Source organism: Pseudonaja textilis, chromosome Z, assembly GCF_049901715.1.
Source record: "Pseudonaja textilis isolate UNSWEBS1 chromosome Z, rPseTex1.2, whole genome shotgun sequence".
Lineage (NCBI taxonomy): Eukaryota > Metazoa > Chordata > Lepidosauria > Squamata > Elapidae > Pseudonaja > Pseudonaja textilis.
The window spans coordinates 109,890,518-109,918,279 of NC_142008.1; the positions used below are offsets into that span (position 1 = coordinate 109,890,518).

General features: G+C 42.7%; 1 protein-coding gene across 2 annotated transcripts; it reads right to left on the bottom strand.

Moving 5' to 3' along the window:
• Positions 1–250: 250 nt before the first annotated feature.
• On the bottom strand, positions 251–27,722 carry PARP2 (poly(ADP-ribose) polymerase 2). Of its 2 annotated transcripts, none has more exons than XM_026720627.2 (19): positions 27,650–27,722; positions 21,411–21,555; positions 21,198–21,319; positions 19,011–19,223; positions 18,575–18,703; positions 17,202–17,272; positions 14,641–14,691; positions 13,870–13,966; positions 12,874–12,949; positions 12,541–12,643; positions 12,285–12,444; positions 9,533–9,671; positions 6,776–6,839; positions 5,310–5,444; positions 4,928–5,055; positions 4,392–4,491; positions 4,201–4,299; positions 1,681–1,799; positions 251–729 (listed from the first exon to the last, which is right to left on the bottom strand). In XM_026720627.2, the coding sequence occupies exons 2-19, from the start codon at positions 21,551–21,553 to the stop codon at positions 570–572; spliced, it is 2,109 nt and encodes a 702-aa protein (XP_026576412.1). In that variant the 5' UTR covers positions 21,554–21,555; positions 27,650–27,722; the 3' UTR covers positions 251–569. The 2 variants fall into 2 exon arrangements, with proteins under 2 accessions (XP_026576412.1, XP_087772529.1); XM_087916403.1 differs by lacking the exon at positions 27,650–27,722 and adding an exon at positions 26,994–27,084.
• Positions 27,723–27,762: the final 40 nt, after the last annotated feature.

Here is a 27,762-nt window from a genome sequence, read left to right on the forward strand (position 1 = left end):
AGAAGCGAAATGTCTTCAAGGAAAAACAAAGTCCACTGGCCTTTTGGGGAAAAAAAAAGCACCTCTGGGACAATTCAAAATATTTTGTGCATCTTCATAATGAATGTTTGGTCTACTAGAGGAGGGAGGGCTATGCTACCCAAAAATACAAATTACAAAAAAGTAAAAGATACTTTTCTTTTAGTTTCTTTCTAAGAACCTGTTCTTATTTTCCTCTATCCAAGTCCAAAGTTATTGACATACACCAAAGAACGTTTATTCCTTTATTTTACAAAAATGTCAAGCAATCGGTGTGTTTCTACTGGAAATCATTCAAGAAAAAAATAATGATCACCTGGAAATCCTAATGATTAGTTATCCTTCACGGCATTGTTCTCCTCACTCAGGAGACAACTTCGTAACAGAAATGTAAACAAAAATACGGCAAAAGTTTTCTAACCGCACGACAAGGCCAGTTTCAGGAGTTGTCTTCTTCAGCCTCTCAAGTAGAAAGCACCCATCAAAAGAGAACCATCTCTGCTTCAAGATGTCATTCTTATGCCAGTTTTTCTCTCCATTTTTTTCTCCATTTACCAAATCCGTGGGAAACTGAAGCGCACCTTGAGAAGGTACTTCATACGCACCTGCCGTGGGTCATAGACAACAAATTCATTGTAATTCAGGGTGTAGCCTTGAGGGTTTGATATCCCGGTTTCTTTAGCTGGGCCCACAGGAACAGTGGCACCATGCCTGGGCAGGAAGAGAGAAAAACATGTCGAATCCCTCAAATATTACCACCGTTCCACCCCATCGTTCTGCAAAGTTTTACATGGAGAAAACAATAATTTTGTGTAATTAAAGATTCCCGATGCCATTGGCTAGCATTTAGGCATCCAACTAAGTATAGTTTCTACTTGGATATCAGAACTGAAAATCAAGTATTTTTGTGCATTTTTGCAACACAGCCTTTCTTCTTTAAATAACAGGGCATTTTGTTCCAATGACACAATGACTTCAAAATTCACGAAAGAGCTGCGAACTCTCACAAAGCTTCAGAAATCAAGATAAAATGTAAGAAGTTTGAATCTAGTGGTTAAGGCACCTAATTCAAAACCAGGAGATGGTGAATTCTAGACCAGCCTTAATAAGCACAAAAGCGGCTGTGTGACTTTGGGCCAGTCACACACTCTCAACTCAACCAACCTCATAGGGTTGTTGTGGGAAAAATAGGAGGAAGAAATATTAGATATGTACATCGCCTTGAATTATTTATAATATCAAAGGCAGGAAATTAAAATATTCTATCTCCGTTATCATTTTCTTTGTAGTACCAATTTATATTGTCTAAGGAAGATAACATGAAAGAAGCTTGTGCATTTCACTTCATCTCTTTTTAAAATCAAATCTCAGCATTGTTTCCACCCCTCTAATTCAGAGGTGGGGAACAATGGCCCCTTTATGACTTCAGGACTTCAACAGCATGGCTGGCTCAGGAATCCTGGGAGTTGAAGTCTACATCTCTTAAAGTGGCACATGGTTGAAAAACAATGGTCCAACTCTATCTCTGATAGCATAAATCGACACATCAACATAGACTAAATGTTGTAGTAGTGTCATATCCATCTCCCCAGATTAGGGGAAACTGATTTAAATAGTAATTTTTCATCCCTGGTTGCTTTCTTCCCGTCATCCCAAACTCACAGAAAAACACAACTGGCTGGAGCAAGCTTGCCAAGGCCTTTGGTACTATGTTTGCTGATCAGTAGTTTTTCTGCTTCTGGATTAGCCTCCAACAGTTCATTGCATTCTCCTAGAGCAACCTGTAAACAAAAACAGAACTTAAGTGCTGACTCACATATATTGCATAGATCAACAGGGAAGGGGAAATACAGCTAAGGTGCTAGCAAAAAAAAAAAAGAAAACCAAACAAGGAAGACACAGAGTCAGGCTACATCTAGATAGTTAGATGCAAATCTGAAATTATCTCAAACCAAACCTGAAAATAACAGAGTTGGAAAGGGCCTTGTAGCAGGTTTCAATTTTTAGTTAGTAGAATACAATTTTATTTCCTAGTTTAAGTATTCAGCTAATACAGTTAAATATAAGGCTGTTATTAACATTGGATAACAGAAGAATTGTAATCAAAGTATACTGATCCCCTCTGTTTTGTTAAAAAGATTTGTGACAAAGTGCTTGATTTCATTTCTGTTCCAAAGATTTATCTAAATTATGAATGTCATTACTGACAGAAATCTTCAAAATAAAAATAAAACAAACAACTTTGTTCCATATTGTTAATATCATAATTAATTTAAATATCAAAATATATTTCACCCAGAGAAGAATGAATTATTTGAAATGCTACAAAGCTGCATATTCCTATGGAAAATTATTTCATTAATCCATCTGTTTTAAGTACAGCATAATAACAGAATAACAAAGTTGGAAGGTCCCTTGGAGGTCTTCTAGTCCAACCCCCTGCTCAAGTAGGAGACCCTATGTTATTTCAGACAAATGGATGTCCAATAACAACCTCCAGTGTTGGAGTACCCACAACTTCTGGAGGTTCCACTGATTCTCACTACAGGTAGTCCTTGACTTACGATCACAATTAAGCTCAAAATTTATGTTGCCAAGTGAGAAATTTGTTAAGTGAGCTTTGCCCCATTTCACGACTTTTCTCACCACAATTTGTTAAATGAATCACTGCAGTTGTTAAACTAGTAATGCGGTTGTTAATTGAATTCAGCTTCCCCATTGACTTTGTTTGTCAGAAGATCGCAAAAGGGGATCCCATGATCTTGGGACACCACAACCGTCATAAATATGAGCCAGCTGTCAAGCATCTGAAGGTAAATCACCTCATCATAAGGATGCTGATTGCAGCATCCTAAGTGTGAAAAAGGGTTGAAAGACACTTTATTCAGTGCTGTTGTAACTTTGAACAGCCACTAAATGAACTGTTGTAAGTTGAGGACTACTTGTGTCAGGAAATTTCTCCTCAGTTTCAGGTTGGATCTTTTTGATAAGTTTCCACCCATGGCTTCTTGTCCTGCCTTCAGATGCTCTGGAGAATAGGTTGACCCCCTCTTCTTTGTGGCAGATATTGGAACACTGGTATCATGCCACCCCTAGTCCTTCTTTTCACTAAACAAGCTATATCTAATTCTTGCAACTTCTTTTAACGATCCCATAATTTCTTGCAGGATGGAGACTGGGCAACTGAATGTAGTTGTTTACTGGCTGGATGCCCTTCCTGTCACCAATGCAGAGCTTTGCCCACAGATAAAAGACTCCTTATTGGAGTCTGATTCTGAGGAGGAGATTGAACAGCTGACAAGAAGTGGGAGTGTGGCTCTGGTGGCTGTGGAGGAAATGGGAGGACACAGTCCAGCTGGGCATTCAGAGGAAGACCCAGGGCCATCCCCTCTTCATCCTAGAGCATGCAGGGAGTAACGGAGAAGGGAGCAACATGGCTTGCGAGAGAGAAGAAGGCCCTGATCCCCTTCATGGGAAGACTGTATAAAAGGGCAAACTGTGCATGGCAAAGTTGCTGGAAGCGTGCATTATCTTGGTCGAGCCTTATCTAAGTTTTGGTGTCCTTCCAACTGTGGGTGCTGCATTATCCTTTGAAAGTCTGTAATTTATCATCCTGGCCTGCCATGTTAATTACTTCAGTGTGGCTTGTGTTGGGTTTTTTAAATTTCTAATTATCTTTACTTTGGGTTTGGACTGCATTTCTGCCCTTTGTAGACTGTTTTTTTTTTTTGAAGTTTGTTATCCAGCCGAGGCTAATTGGACATTGGGGCCAAGTTGTAGGCATGAAAGGGAATTTATTCTACTTTTGTGACTTCGTTATTTTTGTGTCACACCCAAGTCATCACAGCATCTACTGAGCATTGAACTCACAGCCTCCTGATTGTGAGGTCAGAGCTCCACTTCTGGGCCACGGTACCACTCATATCTAATTCTTGCACCTATTCTTCATGTTTTATCCTGCAGCCCCCTAATCATTCTTGTTGCTCTTCTCTGCACTCTTTCCAGAGTCTCAACATCTTTTTTTATATTGTGGTGACCAGAACAGGATGCAGTATTCCAAGTGTGGAAGACATTATAGTTCCAAGACATTATAAAGTGGTATTAACACTTCACATGATCTTGATTCTACCCCTTTGTTAAACGTTTTTCATGTTTTAGCCTCCCACCAAAATATCATCTCACCTCTGACAGCAGGAGGAAGCCGATGTCTTTCTCACGAGTGGCAAAGCAGTAATTGGCACTCTTAGAGGACATATCCGCAAAATAAATGCCTTTTCCAAACTGGGGGAGAAGAAAAGGAAAAGGTTGCAGGCCTGACTGCTCCCCAAGTTGAACAAATCCTGGGTTCAGTGCATCCTAAAGTAGAGACTCACCATGTAACCTGTCATGGGAGCCTCTGGTGGTGCCACACGCAACCCCTGGCTCAAAATCCCTGCCCAGTTACCCAGGCGAGATCCGTGCCACAGCAGCATCCTGAAGAAGGGAAAGGAGGAGGATGTCAGGGTTCCCACTGATGCCCTAATTAATTCATGAGCCCCGAGCCAAGTTTCAAAAGAAATCCAACTAGTTATTAGGAGCAACTTGTCGGCATGTCCACCTATGACCCTGTTTCCCCTCTCCTCCCAGAGTGTGTCATAAATCACATTCTCCAACAGAGCACTTTCAAGAGTTGTAGAAAACACGTCTCTCCAGCTGGCTCTAGTAACTTGGGATACAATCTGGAGAAATGTATGCGTGGAATGTGTTTCTGGTAGTGGCAACCGAGCTGCTCCATCAGTTCTCCCCCCTCCTGCCTATGGCAACTCAAGAGGAATGCTAAAGCCAGGAATGCTTTACGAGTTGACAGATGGAAGATTCAGAATATAGTCCAAGGATAGGTTTCATTTCGCCCCATCGGCTCCCTTCTTACCTGTTGGGCAGGTCAAAACGGAAGACGGCTTCTGACTTTTTCTTGTTCACCTCAAAGGCCTCAACCAGGGTCATTGTGTAATCCTTGTGGGTAGGAGCATGGGTGGACAGCAAGTAGCGCTCCAGCACCTGAAGGACATGAAAGGCAGAATAACTTTGTTGTCATTTTGAACGTTCACTAATCGACATACATTAAAAAGAAATTTCACTGCATACAGCTCCCAAAGGGTCACCACCTCTGAGAGACACTACATAAACATGACAAAATAAATGAATAAATATATACATACAAACAAAATTGCCAAGAGTCAAGACTCAACTGAATGGATAACATTAGCATCATCATGTTCTTTCTTCCATGACTTACTTATTCAACTACACACCTGGAAAACATTGCTAGCCTTTTCCAAGGGTTGGAGTTCACAGTCGAGATTCCTGTAGCTCTGGTCCAAAGGGTGTTCCAGATCCAACTGTTCTGATTGCACATGTTTGATACCAATACGGATCTCACTGAGAGCCTTGAGGTAGAAAAGAAAGTCAGCAGACAGTAGCTATCACACATTTTATAGGGCAACATTAACCTCAGAAGGAGCTAGATATCTGGATGGTTGCCTTCCAGATGTGGCGGGAGTTGGAGTCCAAAATACATGGAATTCGTCAGGTTGGGAAAAACTTGGTTGAAAGTTAAAACTGCAACTGCATGGCTCAATTACTGTCATAATTTGAGAACTATCTTTAGTCCCATCTGCCTGAAAGAATATAAGCTTTGAAACTCTTATCATGTAAAGCAGAGGTGGGAAATTATGGCCCCTTTATGATTTGTGGACCAACTCCCAGAATTCTGAGCCAGCTGTGAAGACCCAGGAATTCTGGGAGTTGAAGTCCACAGGTCCTAAAAGGGCCATAGTTCCCTATCCCTGATGTAAAGGAATTTAGGGATGACCTTGGTATGAAAAAACCATTAAGGAGGAACTTAGATAAACAATTTTAATTCAGAACTTGAAAAAACATACTAAAGAAACTCAACTCCACCTTGTTTTTAATTATCATAAGGAGGGATAGAAACTTGAAAAGATTTTTCAGGATTCCTATTATCCCATACTGCAATAAAACAGCACTGCTAGTATCCTGTGGCATCTTTCTCTCTTGAAGAACTGACTGTTGTAGTCCACCAGCAGAGCTGGCAGGAGATTCAGACAGTGAGGTTGGGGAGGAACATGAGACAGTCCTGGAGTCTGGGGAAGGCTCTGACAAGTGCTTTGTCTCAGAGGCAGAGATGGGCCTTCTGACAGTTATCGGCTGCCTTCGGAGTCGGACATCAGTGAGGAGGAAGAGCAGCTGGAGCCTGTTCCCAGTTTGTGCATATACAGAGCTACCAGATGAAGGGAATACCTAAGGAACAAGAGTTGACTTGGGAGTAAAGCCACATGTGGAAGGTAAATGGCGCTTCCATAGGGAATAAAGAGGAGCAAAGGGGGAGTGGGGTTTTGCAGGAAACAATTAGTTCATTTCTGCATTCTTGCCAAATATTCTGGCATCTCAAAGATATTGTCCTGGCCGCTCTCCAAGCCTGATAAAGATCTGTGATTGTGAACTATCTTGAAAGACTGTTGGCTGGGACTTTGCTGGAGAGGAATTCACTGTAACTTAAATAAAAGGGTTTATTGGGATGGGGACTCGGCTTTGAATTGTTAGGGAAACCTAGGTCAAAACATTGACATATGCTCTTCACCTTATTCTCCAGTTCAGCACAGAAGCCAAATAACTATTTATTCCCTTCATCTTATTAGTCAGAATGTCCACACATCAACCTTTCTCTACTTGAGCAATTAGATATGACTTTCCTTACCTCTAATAGCTGTGCCTTTTCTTGCAGTTCCTTTAATGTCTTTATTAGTGGTGGGGTTTTCAATCTGAAAAGGAGAAGGGGAATGAAACATTTAATTGCTTTAAAAAGATGAATTGCCCATTGCTGACTCAGAGGACCTTCTCATGAGCGCCAGTGACAAAAAACTCTTCTTAGATTAGGGATGCACATGGTTTGGCTTCCAGCCTCTGGTTGGACCAACAAAATCTAGTGGAAAGTTGTAAAAGTCTGTGGGAATAACCTTGGGAGACAGAAGGAAGAGCTGGAGCCAGGGCAACAGTCAGATAAGCGATATCTCAGGCATCAAAAACAAAGGGAAGGAGAAAGCATTGCAGAAGAGACCCTACCTAGTTTCTGTGAAACATACAGGGAAGGGTGTAAAAAAACACTTTCAAGCTTGTAAAATCTGTTAGTGTAATCTTAGAGTAAAGACACTGTTACTACTCACAGTTTTGGTTTCATATCTGGGCCACCTCAAAGGGCTGACACAAAATGACTGATATTCAAAACAGGTAGTCCTCGACTTACAACTATTCATTTAGTGAACATTCGAAGTTACAATGGCACTGAAAAAAGTGACTTATGACAATTTTTCACACTTATGACTGTTGCAGCTTCCTTGTGGTCACATGGTCAAAATTCACACACTTAGTAATTGGCGTATATTTATGATGGTTGCCTTGTCCTGGATCATTTGATCACCTTTTTTCAACCTTCCGACCAACGAAGTCAAGGGGGAAACCAGATTCACTTCACAACCATGTTACTAACTAAACACCTGCAGTGATTCACTTAACAATGGGGGCAAGAAAGGTCGTAAATGGGACAAAGCTAACTTAACAACTGTCTCGCTTCTCAACAGAAATTTTGAGTTCATTTGTGGTCTTAATTCAAGGTCTACCTATATCCAGTTTGGGGGTGGGGGTTCTTTTAAAATTAAGAATATAAAGGGAAGTGGGGGTGAATGCTTCAGTTTCTGCCCCCAATCTCCCCAATGCTCTCAGATAGATGACCCCAAACACAGGGCTGTGGAAGGCAGTAGTGGGAAGGTAGATTAACTCAGCAATAAATAACAAGAGGTTTGCAAGAATGTTAGGATAAGGGAGCAGAGAGAAATCCCTCCAAATGGCTGTTACACAAAAAAGAGTTAAAAGAAAACCCAAAACAGATTTTGTGGCTTAGGTTTAATTTATCAGGATACAACACACAACATTTGGGAAGATAAAAATCTGGAAGAACCAACTAGGAATGGGAAGGTTCCCCTTTCAGGCAGGCTTTTTAAGCGACAGCTACAGTGGTATAATAATTTAACAACTGGTTCTCTGCCCTAATGATTTTTTCCAACAACCAGTTCACCAAACTGCTCAGAAAGTTAACAACTGGTTTTCCCAAACTAGCGCGAATTGGCTGAATTCCACCACTGGACAGTTCTGATATGTATTTCCTGAGATGAAAGAGCATCTCTCTTGTGTCCGGCTTAAACCAATAAGAAGGTGTCTAAGAGGTTGAATTTGGAGACTGGCTAAGTCATACAGAGAGATGAGGGAAAATTAGACAGATCAGGATTGGTCCTTTGATTTATGGATTCTAATCTGAGTAGCACTTTTGTGTGAGTATGAACCTGTGTGTGAGGGAACTGTGGTCTGAATCAGCAACTGCAGAAGCCCTTTCTTATAGTGTCTTTCCTTTCTTCAATTACCCTCTAGTTGTTTACACCTCATATGCCTGGTAAAGATATGAGATTTTTTATTAAATCTATGGCTCTCGCTTCTGAATTGAATCAAATCTTATCTGCAATTAAACAACCAAGGAGATGACCCGAAAAGGTCACTATTATTCCAGATGAGACCAGCAGAGCGCTCATCTCTAGGTACACTTATGCATGGGCACACAACGGTTAAACAGTCACTCCCATAAAACTTAACCATAAGGCCTATTTGCAAGTTGCATTGTTCTAAGGTGCCTTAAAGCTAATTTGAAGCACAAACTGAATGCTCCAAAATTGTAGTCAAATTGTGGTATTCAATTAACAATTCATATCTCCGCAAAATTACAGATAGATCGGAACTGCACGTGTTTGGAGTGGAGAGAAATATTTTGTCCGCTGTTGTAATTGATCAGAAAACTGGCTGAGAGATTTAAATAACATGGAGAATAGTAACACCCAATAGTTATACAGGTAGTCTTCCATTTACAACCAGTTCAGGGGTGATATTCAGGTTCTGACCAGTTCTGGACAACCGATAGTGTAAATTTTGAATAGTTCAGTGAACTGGCAAATACCACCTCTGACTGGCCCTGCCCACTTCTCCTCTGCCTCCTGAGTCCCAGCTGATTAACTGGGTCTTCTTTTGTTGTCCTGCACAGGAGAACGGAGCTGGAAAGCAGGTTAGTGGGGTGGGGAGGGAATGGAGATTTTACAGTATCTTTCCCCTGCAATGCCCACCAAGCCACACCCACTAAGCCATGCCCACAGAACTGGTAGTAAATTTTTTTGAATCCCACCACTGAACAAGTTGCTTAGCAACTGTTTGAAGTTACAATGGAACCCCCGAAAGTTGGTTATGACCGGCTTACAATGCACCCCTGTAGTCACATGATCACATGACCATCGTGACTTACAACCCTAGTGGGCAAACTCCATTAAAGTAATAAGTTGAGGATGACCTGTACAAAGACTTGTAGTGTCCGTTTCCATCGCCCGGGACAATTCCAAAATGGGGATTCGGCGCTACTAACCCAAAGTCATGAGGGATTTGGGTGTAGAATTCATTGCAAGCTTCTAGCAGGACAGAACCTGTCTGACTCCACTTTAGACATGCTTCTATTTTCTGTAATGACCGGTATCCTGCTTGGATCTGTTCAGCTTTCAACTTTCCTAAAGCAGAGGTTAAAAAAAAAATCAGTTGGATTCAAGGTAGACAGGCAATTATTAATTTATTGGGCATATGGCATGTAATCACTGATGCACAAATTAACTTTAAATAAAGCATCAACAAATATACATTATATAAGATATGTGGACAATACAATATAGGAGATAATATATTAAGATAAAACCATAATCAAATCACCATAATTATAGGGAACCATAGAATTGCAATGGGATAGATCTGGGGTCCCCCTTGCCCCCTGGTCCGTGGTCTGGCACCAGTTCATGGCATGCCACATCAATCAGGTCATGCAAACAAGGGAAGCCCCATCTACAGGATGCAGGCAGTTTGCAAAATCACACTGCCTCCAGTCTGTGGAATAACTTTTCTCCACAGAACTGGTCCCAGTGCCCAAAAGGTTGGGGCTGTTATGCCCCAGCATATCACTTTTATATATTGTTATTGCTCTCTAGCCCCATCTAGTGGCCGGAGGGACAAATATGCCCTATCATAGAACCTTTATATACTGTTGTTCTACTAGACTCCATTTCCTTTAGCATTTGGAGAAGGCAGAAGCACAAAGAAGAATCCATCTTAATCTTTGCCACATGGCCATCCAAGGACAAAACCACATCCTATACACAGAGCATTGCTGTTTCACCACATCCTGTTCTTTCAACAAAGCAATCAGATCTTACGCAATCTGTTTTATTGGAGGATAGTTGCATGTCAAGCTGCACACAGACTAACATGTAGAGGGGAAAGAACAGGGGCCATTGGAATAGATGTCATAATTTGATATCTCAGGACACTGACCATCTAACTTCTGGTGGGCCTCTGATGAGATCATCCCAGGTGCCTTGAAATTTCCTGAGGGAAATTTCCTGAACTGTACATATTATAGTTTGTTCTGGTATACACCAGTCACATTGCGGCCATTGTCTTAGCTCTGTCAGGCAGTTTAAATTTTACAAAAACCCACCCGTAGAATTAGTGGCACAGCACAGGTAGTCCTCAACTTACAACCACAAGGGAACCCAAAATTTCTGTTGCTAAGTGAGTTTTTATCCGTTTTACGAACCTTTCTGGCCACAGTTGTTAAGTGAATCTCTGCAATGGTTAAGCTAGAAAATCTGGTTGTTAAGTGAATCTGGCTTCCCCCAAGGATTCTGCTTGTTCAGAAGGTCGCGCAAGGGGATTGTGTGACCTCGGGCCACAGCAACGGTCATAAGTATGAACCGGTTGCCAAGCATCTGTATTTTGATCACACGATCATGGGGAATGCTGCAAAGGTTGTTAACTGTGAAAAATGGTCACAGGTCACATTTTTCAGTGCTGTTGTAACTTTGAACAGTCGCTAAATGAAATGTTGTAAGTCAAGAACTACTTGTACTTTCTACAATCTGTCTCCCTCCCTGGTACTCACTCAAATATCCTGCTCATCACTGTTAAAAACATGAGCCAAGATCCTCCTCAACAAAGGCTTTTAAACTATTTTCTGAGCTTATATTTATTTATGTCAGCGAGTTGCATTCCACAGTTTAATAGCAGCTCTTGGCAAATGCAAGTAGATCTCAACCTGTGACCAAAATTGAGTCCAAAATGCCTGATGCTAAGCAAGTCAGTGGTTTTGTCTCATTTTACAACCTTTATTGCCACTGTTGCTAAGCAAATCACTACAGTTGTTACATTAATTAGGGTTAAGTGAATCCTGCAGTTATTAAGTGAACCTGGCTTCCCTCACTGACTTTGCTTGTTGGAAGCCAGCTGGGAAGGTCACAAACAGTGATCACATGACTCTGGGATACTGCAACTGTCATAAGTACATGCTAGTTGCCAAACGTCCGAATTTTGATCACCTGACCATGGAAATGCTGCAACAGTGATAAGTGTGAAAACTGGTTGTTTAAGTTCCTTTTTTTCAGTGCCGTTGTAACTTTGAACAATTGCTAAACCAAATAGTTGTGTTGTGGCCCATCGGCTGCCAGCAGAGCCAACTACAGAGTCAGATGAAGAGGAGGTTGAGGGTGAGCCTGGGCTAGCTTCGGAGGGGGCCTGAGATGAGTGATCGCACATGCTCATTTGTGTACAGAGGAGGAGAGCAAAGGAAAAACAATAAGCCGGATCTCAAGAAAAAGCAGACGTGGACATTAGCCAGCCTCTCTCTGGCTGGGAAATAAATAGAAGGGATTTGGGAGTAGCCTGTTGTCACAGACAACTGTTTGTTTCTAGTTCACAGCAAGCAATTCGGATTTCTTGGCTAAACTAAACCCAGGTTTATTGGGACTAATTACGTTTGATTTTTTGGTTTATCCATGTGAATAAAAGACTGTTACTGCCCTGTTATGAAAAGGGGCTTGTTTTATTTGCAAGTAAATGGCTTATCATTACTTGCGAACGCTGGGTCGGAACAGATGATAAAGTTAAGAACTACCTGTGTTTATTTTCAATAAATTTCCTACGCAAGGGAAACCTTTCTCATTTCTTTTAAAAGATGATTTCACCCTAGTGCCCTTTCTCTACTTAAAAATAAAGTGGGGTTTTTTTGGGGGCGCAAGTTGTCTTCCTTATAAGTAAATTAAAAGTAAGGGTATGAGGGACAAACCAGGGTAGCATACCTAGTGGAGCTTTTCGGGTGTCGTACTTCATCTCAATCACCATCTCCTCCATCATCCGAATATTACATATCAACTCTACCAAAGCCTGTACCCTTAAGTCCAGTTGGGAAACCACCTGGGGCTTGGAAACTGTCTCCTTGGGGGCAGCTTCTGGATTGTTCTGGCAGGAATGCAAAATGAGGCCTCATGAACAAAGTATCCTTCTGTTTTCCTAAGCTGCTTTTTCCCCTCTGCTCTTTCTGCCAAAAAACCTTACAGCATTGTTGGGTCTGTAGTCCAGATGAAGAAGATCGTATTTGCCTGTGACCTTCTGGAAGGTGGTACGTGTGTTCCATTCATTTTTGGTTTTCTCTAGGAACCTCGGAGGGGGAAAAAAAATCAATTTCAGGAGAAGGGAGATGTTGAGAGGGGTAAGGATGCTGTCAGAAGTTTTAGAACAGGGGGCTTCAAACTTGACAGCTTTAAGACTTGTGAACTTCAACTCCCAGAATTCCTCCTTCACTCGTGTTAGCTCAGGAATTCTGGGAGTTGAAGGCCATAAGTCTTAAAGCCGTCAAGATTGTGGACCCTTGTTTTTAGAGGGACTCACTTTTTGGTGAAGATGTCTTTGGCTTTCATTAAATCTCCAGAGCAGGGAATGAGAGAGTGCTGGCCAGGTTTACCCACTAGGAAATAAAAAGAAAGAAAGGAAAAAAAGAATAATTGAATGAATAACAATAGCACTTAACTTATATACCACTTTGTGGTGCTTTTAGAGCCCTCTTTAACTGGTTTACAGAATCAGCATATGGGCTGCTACAATCTGGGTCCTCATTTTACCAACCTCAGAAGGATAGTAGGATTGAGCCCATCAGGATCGAATTCCTCGCAGTGGGAAGAGTTAGCCTATAATACTGCATTCTAACCACTGTGGTGTGAATGAATGAATGAATGAATGAATGAATGTAATGACAAAAAGACCACAGAGGAGTGCAAAAGAGGTGAAGTCATATTCTAGAACTCAGGGAAAAAAATCCAAGCACTCCAGAAGAATCCAAAAACTTGATGTATCACTATTCACTAACATTTCAATCATTTTTTTAAAGGTATTTACGATAACGTAAAATTTAGCATTTATACTTATACACAGCTTCACAGTGCTTTACAGCCATCTCTAGTTTATTGAGTCCGCATATTACCTCCAACAATCTAGGTCCTTACCTCAGAAGGACAGAAGGCTAAGTCATCTTTGAACTGGTCAGGATTGAACTCCTGGCAGTTAGCCTGCAATACTGCATTCAAACTGCTTATAGCATTAAGCAGTGAAATCCCTGATAGCATTTCTCAATTTTGACAACTTTGAGATGTGTGGACTTCAACTCCCAGAATTCCCCAGCCAGCATTGAATTCAGGAAGTTGAAGTCTACGCATCTTGAAAGTTGCCAAGGTTGAAAAAAACAATCCTAGATCCATGATTGCTAGGTGAAACCATGATAGAGCCATGATTTGTTTTTAGTTTGTATTAAAAATTAAGGCCTACTCCTGTTCCAGGTTTGTCAGCTTTGCTCTTCCTTCCTCCGTGACTCAATTTCTTGCCCCAACTCACCGCGCCCCCAGCGCATCCAGACACTGTAGTTCCGTGCATTGTCCTCTTCCAACAGTTGTATGAGATAGTATTTATTGTTGTTGAATTGAAGGTTTGTCTGGAGGAAACCAAGATGAAGAAAAAGGAGCTGGTCAGAAATGAGAAGACAACATCTGCTTCCATTTCTATTCCATGTTCTGCTCTCCTAGATGTCTTTAGAACAAACTTCTTATGAAAGATCAGGCTTTCATGCAACTATTTTGCCAATCTCTTCAGGAAATTTTTTGCTCTGTAGGATGATATGAAGCCAGCTGAGGAAGCAGGAGTCCAAATTTATCAATAAGCTCCCCCTACATCAGTGGCTCTCAACCCGTGGTCCATGGGCCCCTCGGGGGACCGCAATGTCATCACAAAGGATTTTTGAAGGATTGAAAAAAATATTATTTAAATCTTGAGTTGAGTCTTAGGGGTTCATGGCCATGGTCCATGACCACAAAAGGTATTGGGGGGGGGAGGGGTCCGTGGTGAAGAAAAGGTTGAGAATCACTGACTTACATCATTAGTTTCTAGTTCTATCTTTCGTGCCTCTTAGGAAGGATTATATAGTTCTCCCCACAATTTTGTCCTCCAGATAATCTTGCTAAGGACAAGAGATTTAGAGATAGGCCTCGCCTGACCTCATTTGGTAGACTCTGAAACTGAAATTAAGGGATGAAGCTAATTCTCCCACCATTTTTTTACCAACAAGGCAGAATCTTGCTTTGAAAAAAAAAACAGGTAGAGTCCACTCACCTGATTCAACATCACATCGTAAATGGCATCTCCTTCGCAATAAACGTGCGCCTTTGGAAAGGGCAAGAAAGAGGAAGAGAGGTTATTCAAAGCAAAGGAATGAAAAAAATAAGAAAAGAAAGCCTCTTCTAAGCTAGGTTTGACTCCTGGTGACTTCACAGACAAACATGCAGTTTCCTTGGCTGAAAAATGCAATTATCTTCTTCCAATTTGCTAGTCTGGCCTACAGCCTTAGGACTTCCTATAGGGCTCCATCCAACTACTAACTAAACCAGATCCTGCTATAAGGTCCAAAATGTAGTCAAGTCATCAAACTTCCAAAAGGAGACTTAAGCAGAGGCTTGGAAAAAGTAACAGCTTTTATTTTGGCCAAATATCTGGGCGGACAGTTCCACAGGTTACAGGAAGCAAGCATGCAAATAAAAAGCCACACCTAACTGTGTGGCAAACATCTTATACATTCATATAGCCAGTGAGAGACAAAAGTTCGTCACCCATCCATAGAGCATTCCTTGACCCTGCCCTGTCCTTGCCTTTGTTATCTATAGAGCATTCCTTGTAGGCTTGTTTGTTCCTGTCTTCCTTATCTATTTTAATTTCATCTTGGCCAGCTTTGGGTTATGTACTTCTTATCTAAGTGAGCAAGGCTATGCCTGGCACCATCAGGAGAAGCTTCCTGCAATGACTATTGCCCATGTAGTTGATCATAGAAACAAAGGAGGGATATAAATAAATAAATGCATAAAGTTATTAAGAGAGAGCAATGACAGAAAACCAGGTGTCATGACCCCATCGGAGCCCGTTTTGGAGGGGGCAAGCCCAGAGAAGGACTGCAAGGCTACTCTTTCATCCCTCCCGATATGGAACACACACACACACACACACAGAGGCTTCAACTCTGCCTTTTGTTTGCCTTTGCCTTGCCTTGAAGGCTGTTGCTTTGCCTAGCCAAGGACTGTCTTCTGCCTTGGATTTTGGCCTTGCCTTGTGGTCAGCTGTTTGCACTTTACTTTGTTTTGTCTTTATAGCTACCTTTGCCTTGTGCTCTGCCTTTGCTATTTGTCTTGTCCATGAACTTTACCTTGTGGACTACAGTTTGCCTTGTGGACTTGCCTAGTTAGTTGGACTGGACTTAGGACCCTGGGTCCTGTGAGCATGCTCCTACTCTGTGGACTTTCCTGGTAACATAGGGGCTGTTGCTTGATGGACTGAAGATGGCTGCCTTCAGGGTAGCATGGGGTGGAGCCCAGTGGTGGGTTTCCAATTTTTTTGCTTCGCACACGCACACAGAACTCAAAAACTGCCCTTTGTAACAATGCTGGTGAGCTGTGCTGTTTTTCTAGCTCAGCTGAGGTGCAGCAATCCGCTCTGCTGTGCGAATAAGCTGAGGGAAAAAGCTGAGGGAATAAGCTGAGGGAATATAGGAGCGGTAATGGCGGGGAAAGGTAGGGACGGGCCCAGTCAGAGGGGCCTTTTTCAGTTCTCCGAACTACTCAAAATTTCCACTGGTATGCCAGAACCAGTCCAAACCTGCCGAACACCACCTTTGGTGGAGCTTTACCGATCATTAGTGGGCCGTTTATTTGAACATTTATTGAGAGCAATGTAGGACTCTCTAAAGCAGGGGTGTCAAACTCAAGGCCCTGTGGGCCGCATCCAGCCCGCATGGTGCTTAGATCTGGTCCACGGGGCTTATCTGGAAACAACGAAGGACGAACCCACGATGCCTCTACCAGCGAAAACTAGAGCACAGAAGGACCGCATGTGGGCCCTCCTGAGCTCCATTTTCTGTCAGAGGGTTGCAGGAAGTTGTCGCAGTTGAAAACAGAACTTGGAAGCCAGTTTTTGTTGGCTTGTGCCACCACAGGCATCCCCGACACAAGTGACGTTGAGCTGGCCATGCCCCCTGGCCACACACCCCTGCCCCACCAAGGTCAAATGCAACCCTGATGAGACCTTTAATGAAATTGAGTTTGACACCCCTGGTCTAGAGGCCCCTGCCTTGCCTTGACCACGGGGGTCATAACACCATGTCCTTGGTCTCTCTGGTTGATTTCCTGGCCTATGCTAAGATGCCACTCCTTGCTTCCTTCTCCTTTCCCATTGGCTTCTTCAAAAGGGGATCTCCAATCTACAAGGCAGGCATTGCTAACCGCAGATGCTCTTGTCCCTACCGGGCAGATCAGATAGGAAACATAACCAATGAGCTAATTCTGTTGTACTACATTAACAGAATCTTGCAAGCCTGAAAATACAATTCTCCCACCGTTACTTTTAAAATCCTATATCATAAGAGAATCCCTTCTGAGTCTCTTGTCTCACCCACTGTCGAGCTCTAGGCTAAACTGCCTCTTACTTGACCATCCCCTAGGCAGCCTGTCTTTGCTCAGTTCCCAAGGTCTTTCCCACAGCAATCCCATTAAAGATACCAATTCTTCCCTAAAGCCTTCTTGGCAAATGTCCTGACAACATCTGCCAACTTGTTTGCTGACCAAACTCTGGACTCTGATTTAGCAAATATTCTGTTCCTGGAAAGGTCATTAATGATCCCGATGACTTACTTTGCCCAATTTGGCTTTGCACTCTGGGTCCACTGGAACTTTTCCCTTCACTGTCAATGTCTTCACTGCCTCTGTAGGTTAAACAAATAATAATAAGACACCCAATTTGCATTGAAAACAGAGGTGGCTTAGACTGACATCCTACAATCTCAGCATTAAAAAAAGACAAGGTCCTTATTCTTTATCATTCTAGCATCTTTGGTTTTGCACTTACTGTATTTTTCGCACTACAAGATGCTCTTGCCACTCCCCCCCCAAGTGGATGGAAATGTCTGTGCGTCTTTTAGAGCAAATATCGCAGCGGGGGAGGGGGGTTGGTATACCACCGCTGTGGAACGCTGAAGCCTTCTCTGCTGAGCAGCTGATTGGCGGTTAGATCGGCCTCTCAGAATACCACCAATCAGTTGTTCTAGGCGGTAGGTATCACCACTGCCACCATCTATTATTGCTTGTTTGCCGCTGCCCGTTCATCGCCAGTGGCAAACGGGCCACAGTGAATGTGCTGCAGTGATTGGCGGTGAACGTGGCTGGCAAACGGGCGGTGATAGACAGTGGAGATAGGCAACAATTGGAAGCAAAGGCTCCAGCGTTCTTCAGTAGCGGCAGCAACTCAGCTCAGTTGAGTGGTAGTGGGCACAATGGAGCGGAGCCCTGACAAGCCATGTACTGGGGCTGTGATAACGTGCTGAAGCTAACTAGGCTATTGGCTGTTTGCTGCAAGGATGCTAGCCAGAAGAATACCAGATAGATGCTGGGAGGCAGAAGCAGATTTTTTCCCCTAGTTTTCCTCCTCTAAAAGTAACGTATGTCTTGTGGTCCAGAGTGTCTTATAGACCAAAAAATATGGTAATTAAAGGGGTATTTCAGCAACTTTCTAACTTCTTTTTTGGGGGGTGGGGGTGGGGGTGCGATGGATCAGAGATTAAAGACCCCGAGCTTGTCAGCTGGAAAGCTGAAAGCCCAGATTTGAGACCCGAGAGCAATGTGACAGGAAGAATTCCCATTATGGGCTGCAGCTCCTGCCAACGTAGCAGTTCGAAAACATGCAAATGTGAGTAGATTAATAGGTATCCCTTCGGTGGGAAGGTAATAGCATTCCGTGTGCTTCAGCGTATAGACATGCTGGCCACATGACCATGAAAGCATCTTCAGACAACACTGGTTCGCTCAGCTAAAAAACAGAGATGAGCACCACCCCTTCGAGTCGGATGTAACTGGACAAGGAAAACCTTTACCTTTTAACTTCTTATGAGATTCCTAATCGCAGTTCCTATTACCAACTTCCACCACGACTCTTATTTCTGAAGGGCCAGGCTGTTCTTTCTGCCATACCGTCATGCACTGACCTCCAAAATCATTTTCTTGGCACTTACTGACACCTTCTCCTTGCCCCTGAGATGCAGGGGCATCTAATTCAGTCTGGCACTTCTTAGCAGGAACCACCATACTGGCATCCAAGTCACCGCTGCTCAGCTGAGATCCAACCTCTGCTTCTGTTGCATCTGAATCAGGAAAAGAAAGGGAAAGGCAAAATGGGACGGGAGACGGGGTAGGTTGAGTTGTAGTTTCAATTCCTGTGTAAGGACAGAGAGGGAGGGGCGCCGGGGCCAAATCTAAGCTTGCAAATTTCCACTTGCAAGGAGTGATAGAGCCCAGACGAAGTTCCACAGTTAGCTGAACAATTACACGGATTCACTTAACAACTGTGACAAGAAAGGTGGGGGGGAATGGGGGGGAACTCACTTAACAAATGTCTCACTTAGAGACATAAATTTTGGGCTCCCCTGTGGTCTACCTGGACACTGATACCTGATTCCCTGCATTTCATCCGATGTTCAAATTTAGTCTGCTGGTTTGTCTGTACCATGCGGGCTGTGTCCAGCTTGTAGCGCGTTCGACCAAATGTCAAATACACTATGGGTCTCCGGTCACCGTTCTTGGCTGCCTGTAAATTCAAGCAGGTGGTAGCGGGGTATGGAATCCAGTCGTTTTCCTCATCTCCTTCCCGTTGCCAGACAAAATCTGCACCCATGTGGGCGAAAAAGGGGAAAAGGATAATTGAATTAATATAAGAAATCCAGTCTAAATCTCTCTCAGGTGCAGAGGAGGAAGAGAAATCATGCTGTCTACTGCTAGTCTCTTATCCAAATAAAGTTTAGCAGCAAGTAAGGAGGGTGAGAATTCACTCTCCTGTGCCCGCATATGGATTCCAGATTAATTCCTGGTCTGACTCCTTCCCTTGGCTCAACCATGTCTCTCATACATGTGCCCACTTTTTATGATATAGTAGTCCTTGACTTACAACAGTTCATTTAGTGACTATTTGAAGTTACAACAGCACTGAAGCAAATGACTTATGGCCATTTTTCACATGGACGACCTTCGTAATGTCCCCATGATCATGTGATCAAAATTCGTGTGCTTGGCAACCAGTTCATACTTATGACGGTTGTAGTGTTTCAGGATCATGTGATTTGTTTTTGTGACCTTCTGACAAGCAAAATCAATGGGAAAGCCCGATTTATTTCATAACTGTATAGCTAATTTAACAACTGCAGTGACTCGCTTAACAATTGTGCCAAGGAGGGTCAGAAAATGAGGCAAAACTCATTTAAGAAATGTCTCACTTGGAGTAAGAGAAACAAAGATAAAAGGAAATAAGAAAGTTACAGATAAAAATATATAAATGTATATAAAGATATACAAATGTAGATATTTATGAGATTGGTTTGTATAACAATTTGTATAATATGAGATTAGTTTGAATAATAATGTGTATAATAATGAGGATACAGTACCACTAAAATTAAGATTAACATGTTTTAAAGCTGGACAATAACAATAAAAATTATTGAACAAAAAAAAAATGTCTCACTTAACAACAGAAATTTTGAGCTCTATTGTAGTTGTAAGTCAAGGACGATCTCGTTTTATCAGAACCCAGCGCAACAAGAATTTCCATTGTTAAGCAAGGGTTGTTAAACAACCCTTTAACATTTTTTGCCATGGTTGCTAAGCAAACCACGTGGTCCTTAAGCGAATCCGCCTTTCTCCATTGACTTTGAGTGCCAGTCGCCCGGTGGGAAGGTCACAAATGGTGAACATGTGACCTAGGAAGCTGCAACTGTGGTAAATACAAGCCCCTTGCCAAGCATTTGAATTCTGATCATGTGATTGTGAGAAGGCTGCAGTTGCAAATAAGAGGACTGGACACAAGTCCCTTTTTTCAAGGTGTTCAACTCTGAAAAGTTGCTAAATGAGTTATAGGTCAGGGACCACCTGTATGAGAATCAAAGGGCAGGAGCAGTTAAGGTGGACACTGGCAATGTTCACCTAAAGAGCAGAATATAAATGCAATAAATACAGGTAGTCCTCAATTTACGACTTCAATTGATCCCAAATTCTCTGTTGCTAAGTGAGACATTTCTTAAGTGAGTTTTATGCCATTTTACAACCTTCCCTGTCATAGTTAAGTGAATCACACATGGTTCTTAAGTAAATCCGGCTTTCCCCAATTGATTTTGCTTGTCAGAAGGTCGCAAAAGGAGATCACATGACCCTGGGACAATGCAACCGTCATAAACATGAGTCAGTTGACAAGTGCCTGAATTTTGATTTACACAACTATGGGGATGCTACCATATTTGCCTGAAAATAACAATGGGTCTTATATTAATTTTTGCTCCGAGAGAGATATTTAGAATTATTTTCCGGTTAGGTCTTATTTTCACTTATTTGGGGAGAAATATATAAATAAACCCATCTGGCTGAAAAATAAACCCTGGGGCTTATTTTTAGGGTAGGGTTATATTAAGAGCATCCTGAAAAGTGCTAATGCTTATTTTCTGGTTAGGTCTTATTTTGGGGGAAACAGCACAACAGTTGTGCGAAAAATGGTCATGTGACTTTTTTTCTGGTCCGCTGTTTCTTTGAACATTCAGTAAATGAACTGCTGTAAGTCGAGGACTACCTATACAATTAGAAACAGAAACTTACAAGATTTCTGATCCCAGACAGCCACACGGACACGGTTCTCCTGACCGCTCTGTTTGTTCCGCTGCAACATCTTGCGCAGGTCCACATGGTCATCTCCTAAATTTTGTGTCCATTTCCGTGCCCTGCAGAGAACATGCATTGCAACCTCAGCAACCAATTCCAGGCTGCTGCGTTATTTTTTTCTCCTCTTCCTCTTCTAGGAAGCCAACTTACCGAGCTGCTTGGCTGAGGGCCTTACTCTGCTCAGGTGGGAACACCTGCCATTGGTTGCCACTGACCTCACGCTCCCAGCGCAGGTCAGTCTGGGTCCCTGCGTCGTCAGGCTGGGCTTTGGGAGCCGTTCGTTTCCTTTTCATCCCTGCGACAGCAACACAACATACACCTAAGCAGCTGGATTGTCAATTTGGAAGGCCACCCCCAACCTGGTACTTGAAGCTAAGCTGCAACAGCACTTACTTACTGTACAGACAGTCCTCGACTTACAATCCCAAAATTTAGGCTGTTTAAGTAAGACATTTCTTAAGTGTTTTGCCTCATTTTATGACCTTTCTCACCACACTTGTTAAGTGAATCAGTGCAGTTGATAAGTTAGCCACATGGCTGTTAACAGAATCTTGCTGTCCCAGTGATTTTGCTCATCAAAAGGTCACAACAGGCGATCACATGACCTTGGGACTCAGCAACGGTCTTAAGTATGAACTGTTTGCCAAGCTTCTGAATTTTGATCACACGATCAGGAGACCACCGCAAAGGTCGCACGTGTGTAAAATGGTCGAAAGTCACTTGTTTCAGGGCCGGTGTAATTTTGAATGGTCACTAAATGAACTGTTGTAAGTCAAGGACTACCTGTATATGCTGCCCCAGAGTGCTTTACTACATTCTCTGGGCAGCTTACAATATTAGCATGTTGCCCCACACAATCGGAGTCCTTATTTTACTCTGACCTTGGAAAGATGGAACGTGGAGTTAACCTTTAGTCTTGTCAGGATCGAACAAGAGGCAGTGGGCAGAGTTAGCCTGCAATACTGCATTCTAACCACTGGGCCACTATGGCTCTAACCTGCAACCATTATCCCATTTCTGCAAACAGGAAGATGGGTTTCTTTCTCTGCCCCTTCCCTGGATGTTGTGTGCCTAACCATTCTTGAGATGCTAGAAGGGATTGCCAATATACATAGCCCTTGACTTAAAATTGTTTGTTTAGTGGCTGTTGTGGTTAGCTGGCAGCAGTTGCAGATGGCTGAGGAGAGCGAGGACTCAGATGAGGGGCCAGGACCATTAGGGAGTGGACTGCTGCCTTCAGACATTGTGGGGGCTGCAGCAGCAATGAGGAGGTTCCCGAGGAGCCTGTGACAAGTGCGTGTGCACGCAGGATTGCTCACAGGAAAGAGCAGCTGCAACAGCACGGGCTACTCGGGAGTAAGGCTGCAAGGTAATGACCCCTCCGTCAGCTGTGCAGCAAACGTTCTTTGCAGGAAGCTAAGACGTTTTGAAACTCAGCCTCGTGGACATTACAGTATCTTAATTTGGACTCTTGTGTTGTGAAATATTTCTTACCTGTGATTCTTGGCAGTCTTGTACAGTTTTGGCAAGGTTGGGTGCTTATCAAAGTTAATTAGTTTGCAGCAGCCTTTTAACTGGGGATTCATAAAACTCATTAAAAGGTTTCTGTTCCCTTTGGTTATTGTTTGTCTTCTTGGAAAAGGGTTTGGGTCAGAACAGTGACTGAAGTTACAACTCACGCTGGAAAAAGTGACTTATGACCATTTTTCCACACTTACAACCATTGCAGATCCCTATGGTCATGTGATCAAAATTCAAGATTTCTGGCAAATAGTTCATATTTAGGATGACTGCAATGTCAATGGGGGAGCCAGATTCATTTAACAACGGGGATTAATTTAACAGGGGTTCTCTTAACAACTGTAGCCAGAAAGATCACAAAATGGGGAAAAGCTCACCTAACAACTGTCTTACTTAGAGACAGAAATTTTGGGCTCAATTCTCATTGTAAGTCGAGGCCTATCTGCAAGATGTTTTTCCTGCCTTTAAAACCACAGTGAATGTCTTAATAACCTTGCTATTTTTAGAGACCCACAAAGATAGATATCTTTCTGTAGGATTGTTTTTTTCTACCTGTTGTAAGAAGCATATTTTTAAGTTGCCAGGCAAATGCGTTGAAGGCTTGAATCAGATGAGTATCACTTAACTGTGCCTTTTAGGAGTTTATGGACAGTTTTGTAGGAAGAGGATGTGGATTCTGGATCATCAAGAGAGCAAGCTTTGAAACATTTCTGGTTTTTGCAGCAAATACAACATCTTTTAAGTCTGAAATGAACCTATAATTAAGTGTTGCTTATGGTTGCTTGAAAACTAACACGTCTACGTGAATTTGTGCTTTACAATGTACCCCTTTTGCTATTTTCTTTTCCACAATAAAGCCACTGGTTTTGAAAGTGCGATTCAACATGTTTTTGCATCTCTACCATTGCTATAACAAGCCCTTCCCCGCTGGAATACAGCAAGACATTTTTTCTCATCTATTCAGTGGTTAATTTGCTAACTGGTCTGCAGTGTTTGTGTGGATGTTCTGAAACTTCATCCCTGAAAATCCCAAAGGTGCTTTCTTCCAAAAGGCAACTGGACTTTCTTAGTTTTTAATTTGAAAACATTTCACTTCTCATCCAAGATGCTTCTTAAGTTGTAAGTAATTGTAGAAAGTTAGCACCCACCCCTCTCCTAGAAAAATGAAATATCCTAGGAAATACTAAAAAGGCAGAATATTCACTTAAAAGGGAAGTAGAAACTCACCTCAGAAGCAGAAACTCATCCCCATCTTTGTTAATGGGCAGGCCATTAAGCCTGGGCCAGAATATTCTGCATAACAAAGGCCTCTACCAATCTCACCACCTGGCCTGGGAAGATTGCATCAGCCAGCATTCAGGTGAAGCCATGTGATCCAGACAAAGCCTACAAAGTTAGCTAAGACCCCCACCACTGGGAGTCTGACAGCCAATGGGATACATTTCTTACACAGGAACAGGAAACACTAAGGTGTGGCCCAACTGAGGGTATAAAACTTGCACTCTCAGCATCTTGACCCCGCCCTTTTCCCCTTCTTTTCCTTCACCCAACATCTTGAAGCATATCATCATCCTTTTCACTTTGGAGCTCCAAGCCATATGGTCCTGTCTACCATTAAACCATCTTTCCAAACAGCCTCCATGTTTCCAGTGTCTTTTTCCCCACTTGGAACTGAACCCAGAAGGATAGTTCTTCCAACATAACTAATGGGGAATGGAAAGGTTTATATACTTTGCAGTCATCTGTTTGTTTAACACTCAGAGCCATTAAGGTCACTTGGGGGTTTAATCTATAACCTCAGAGTCACCTGAATCAGAGTGTAATTCTTGGGATTGCATTGTAAACAGGACATGAACTGTTCAGGGAGGGCTATTCAATTTTAATATAGATGGCCTCTTTCAAATCAGCGGACCTCTGAAAACACCCAGATACAAACAGCAATGTGGTATATGCAATGCAATGCAGCGAGACATGTCCAGACGTGTAGATTGGGGAAACAAAACAACCAATTCACAAGTGCATGGCACAACACAGGAGAACCAACTCTGTATTCAACAGTCCATTTGGATCTGAAAAGCAAGGGTCATGTCTAGCACCCACCCCTCTCCTAGAAAAATGAAATATTGTAGAAAATATTAAAAAGGCAGAATATTATATTTTCCCTAAAGGAGAAACATGTTTCTAAAGACATAAACTCGGAGCCGTGGCTCCCTGCCCCACAAGCAAAAGTTTTGATGTCAACCTATCTACAAGATAAAAGGCTGGGCCAGCTTAGACCTTCATCCTCAGGACATGATAAAATTAGTCCTCACTCAAGATCCAAATCAGGACAAAGCCATTAAGCCATAATAGGAATTGCCCAACACACTTTCAGAACACAACCCTCTTCAGTACATCACCAGCCAGCAAGGTTCAACCAAGCCTGGGACTCAAGACAACTTATAAAGTTACCTCTTCGTGGTCCCATGGGAATCTGATAACCAATCAGGATAAGCAAGTTCAAAGCCCAAGGGTATAAATCTCTTTCTCATCAATGTGCTCAATTGTCCCGGACCTCAAAGCATGTGGTCCTGTCCACCATTAAACCATCTTTCCAAACAGCCTCCATGTTTCCAGAGACTTTCTCTCCACTTGGAACTGAATCCAGATGGACATTTCTTTCAACATTTTTGAGGACAGCAAAGTTCACATTCTGGACAGAGAAAGAATCACAAGTTTGAAAGAAGTGTCAAAGATGCCATCTATACCAAAATAGAACAGCCCTTCCTCAACAAAATGAAAAGGGATCAGAGGAGATATTCAGCAGGTTCTGACCAGTTCTGGAGAACCAGTAGCAGAAATTTTGAGTAATTCGGAGAACCGACCAATCCCACATCTGACTGGAGATTTTACACTATCCTTCCCTTGCCACGTCCACTAAGCCACGCCCACAGAACCAGTAGTAAAAAAAACTTGAATACCACCACTGAAAGGGATATAACACAACCTATCTCCTGCTTACAACACAGCCCCAATGTTGGAAGAAACATCCTTCTGGGTTCAGTTCCAAGTGAGGAAAAAGACACTGGAAACATCGAGGCTGTTTAGAAGGTTTAATGGTGGACAGGACCACATGGTTTGGAGCTCCAAAGTGAAAAGAATAATCACATGCTCCAAGGTGAAAAGAGAAGATCAAAAAGAAAGACCAAGATGCTGAGAGACCCTTATATAACCTCTGTTGGGCCATACCTTAGTGTTTCCTGTTCCTGTGTAAGAAATGTGTCCCATTGGCTGTCAGACTCCCAGGGGAGGGGGGGTCTTAGCTAACTTTGTAGGTTTTGTCTGGACCACATGGCTTCACCTGAATGCTGGCTGATGCAATCTTCCCAGGCCAGGTAGTGAGATGGGTAGAGGCCTTTATTATGTAGAATACTCTGGCCTAGGCCTTGATGGTCCATTAGCAAAGGTGGTGCTGGTTGTGGGGCTGAGTTTCTGCTTCTCTTGAGTTTCTACTTTACTCTTTTTAGGGGAAATATTCTGCCTTTTTAATATTTCCTAGGATATTTCATTTTTCTAGGAGAGGGGTAGGTGCTAACTTCCTACACAAGGTTCCAGAAGGTTCCACACTCATTTGCACTCTGATTCAGGGGACTCTGAGGATACAGACAAACCCCCAAGTGGTCTCAATGATTGGCAGGAACTAACAATCAATCTTCAGAGTGCTGAGAACTAGATGATTGCAAAGAACTTACATCGTTTCATTCCCTACCAGTCAGTTAGAACTGCAGAAGTTTCCTGGATGGGAAGTGAAATGTTTTCAAAGAGGAAGAAAAGAAAGTCCAGGTGACTTTTTGGAAAAAGCACCTTTGGGACAACTATGACCTGGATGATTGAGAATCTCCAGACACCCATCCCTGGATATTATTACCACTACTCCCAAAACGGATTGCCAGCTACTTTTATTAGTATTGTACCCTTTTATTATGGCACTACATGACCTTTAGCAATATTAGCAATGGCTAGCCAGTTGCATGGAAGAAACAGGTAATCCTCAACTTACAACATTCATTTAATGACCATTTGGAACTACAATGGCACTGAAAACTGTTTTTCACCCTTACAATCATTGCAGTATCCTTACAATCATGGCCAGAGGTGGTACTCAGCAGGTTCTGACCAGTTCTGGAGAACCGATAGAGGAAAATTTGAGTAGTTTGGAGAATCGACAAATACCTCCTCTGACTGGTCCTGCTCCCATTTATTCTCTGCCTCCTGAGTCCCAGCTGATTGGCTGGGACTTCTTTGGTTGCCCTGCACAGGAGAGCGGAGCTGGAAAGTAGGTTAGTGGGGTGGGGAGGGAATGGGGATTTTGCAGTAACCCAATCAGAACAGCAGGTAGATATTTCCATCAGATTAAGCCCACATTCAGATTCGTGTTTGGAGACAAAGTCTGCTCCATTTTCCCGCCCAGATTAAATTTTGCAAAATTTATTTTTAAAATTTTAAATAAAAGATTTAAATAAAAGATGAAAATTTGCAAAAAAGAAGAAGGACCAGCCATCTTACTGAAACCACTCAGTCCACCGGAAAACATTGGCAGGCAAGTCAGCAGATTCTTAGGGACCACCTAAGCGTGCATTTTTCGCCCCCTCCCCACTTTTCTTTGCTTGACTCTTAGGACCCCTATATCCAATCCCCCAACAAGTCACCAAAACAGCGCCTCCCACGACCCTGTCCACTTTTTAACAAGGTTTATTTTACTGCAAACAAGAGTTTTTGAACTTTGCACCGCTGACCTCCCCTCCCTTTGACGCTAATGCAAAACTAGCTTTCCTGCGTCGTGGTAACTCGTCCCCGCGTTTGGGGTTTTTTTTTTGCAACCAACTCACCAGCAACTTCCGCTTTCACTACCCGAGTTGACGCTTCCGCCTTTCTCTCGCAGGCTCCTTCCCGGCAATGTTCTACGACCCGGGAAGACTCCGCCCTTTTAATATTGCATTCG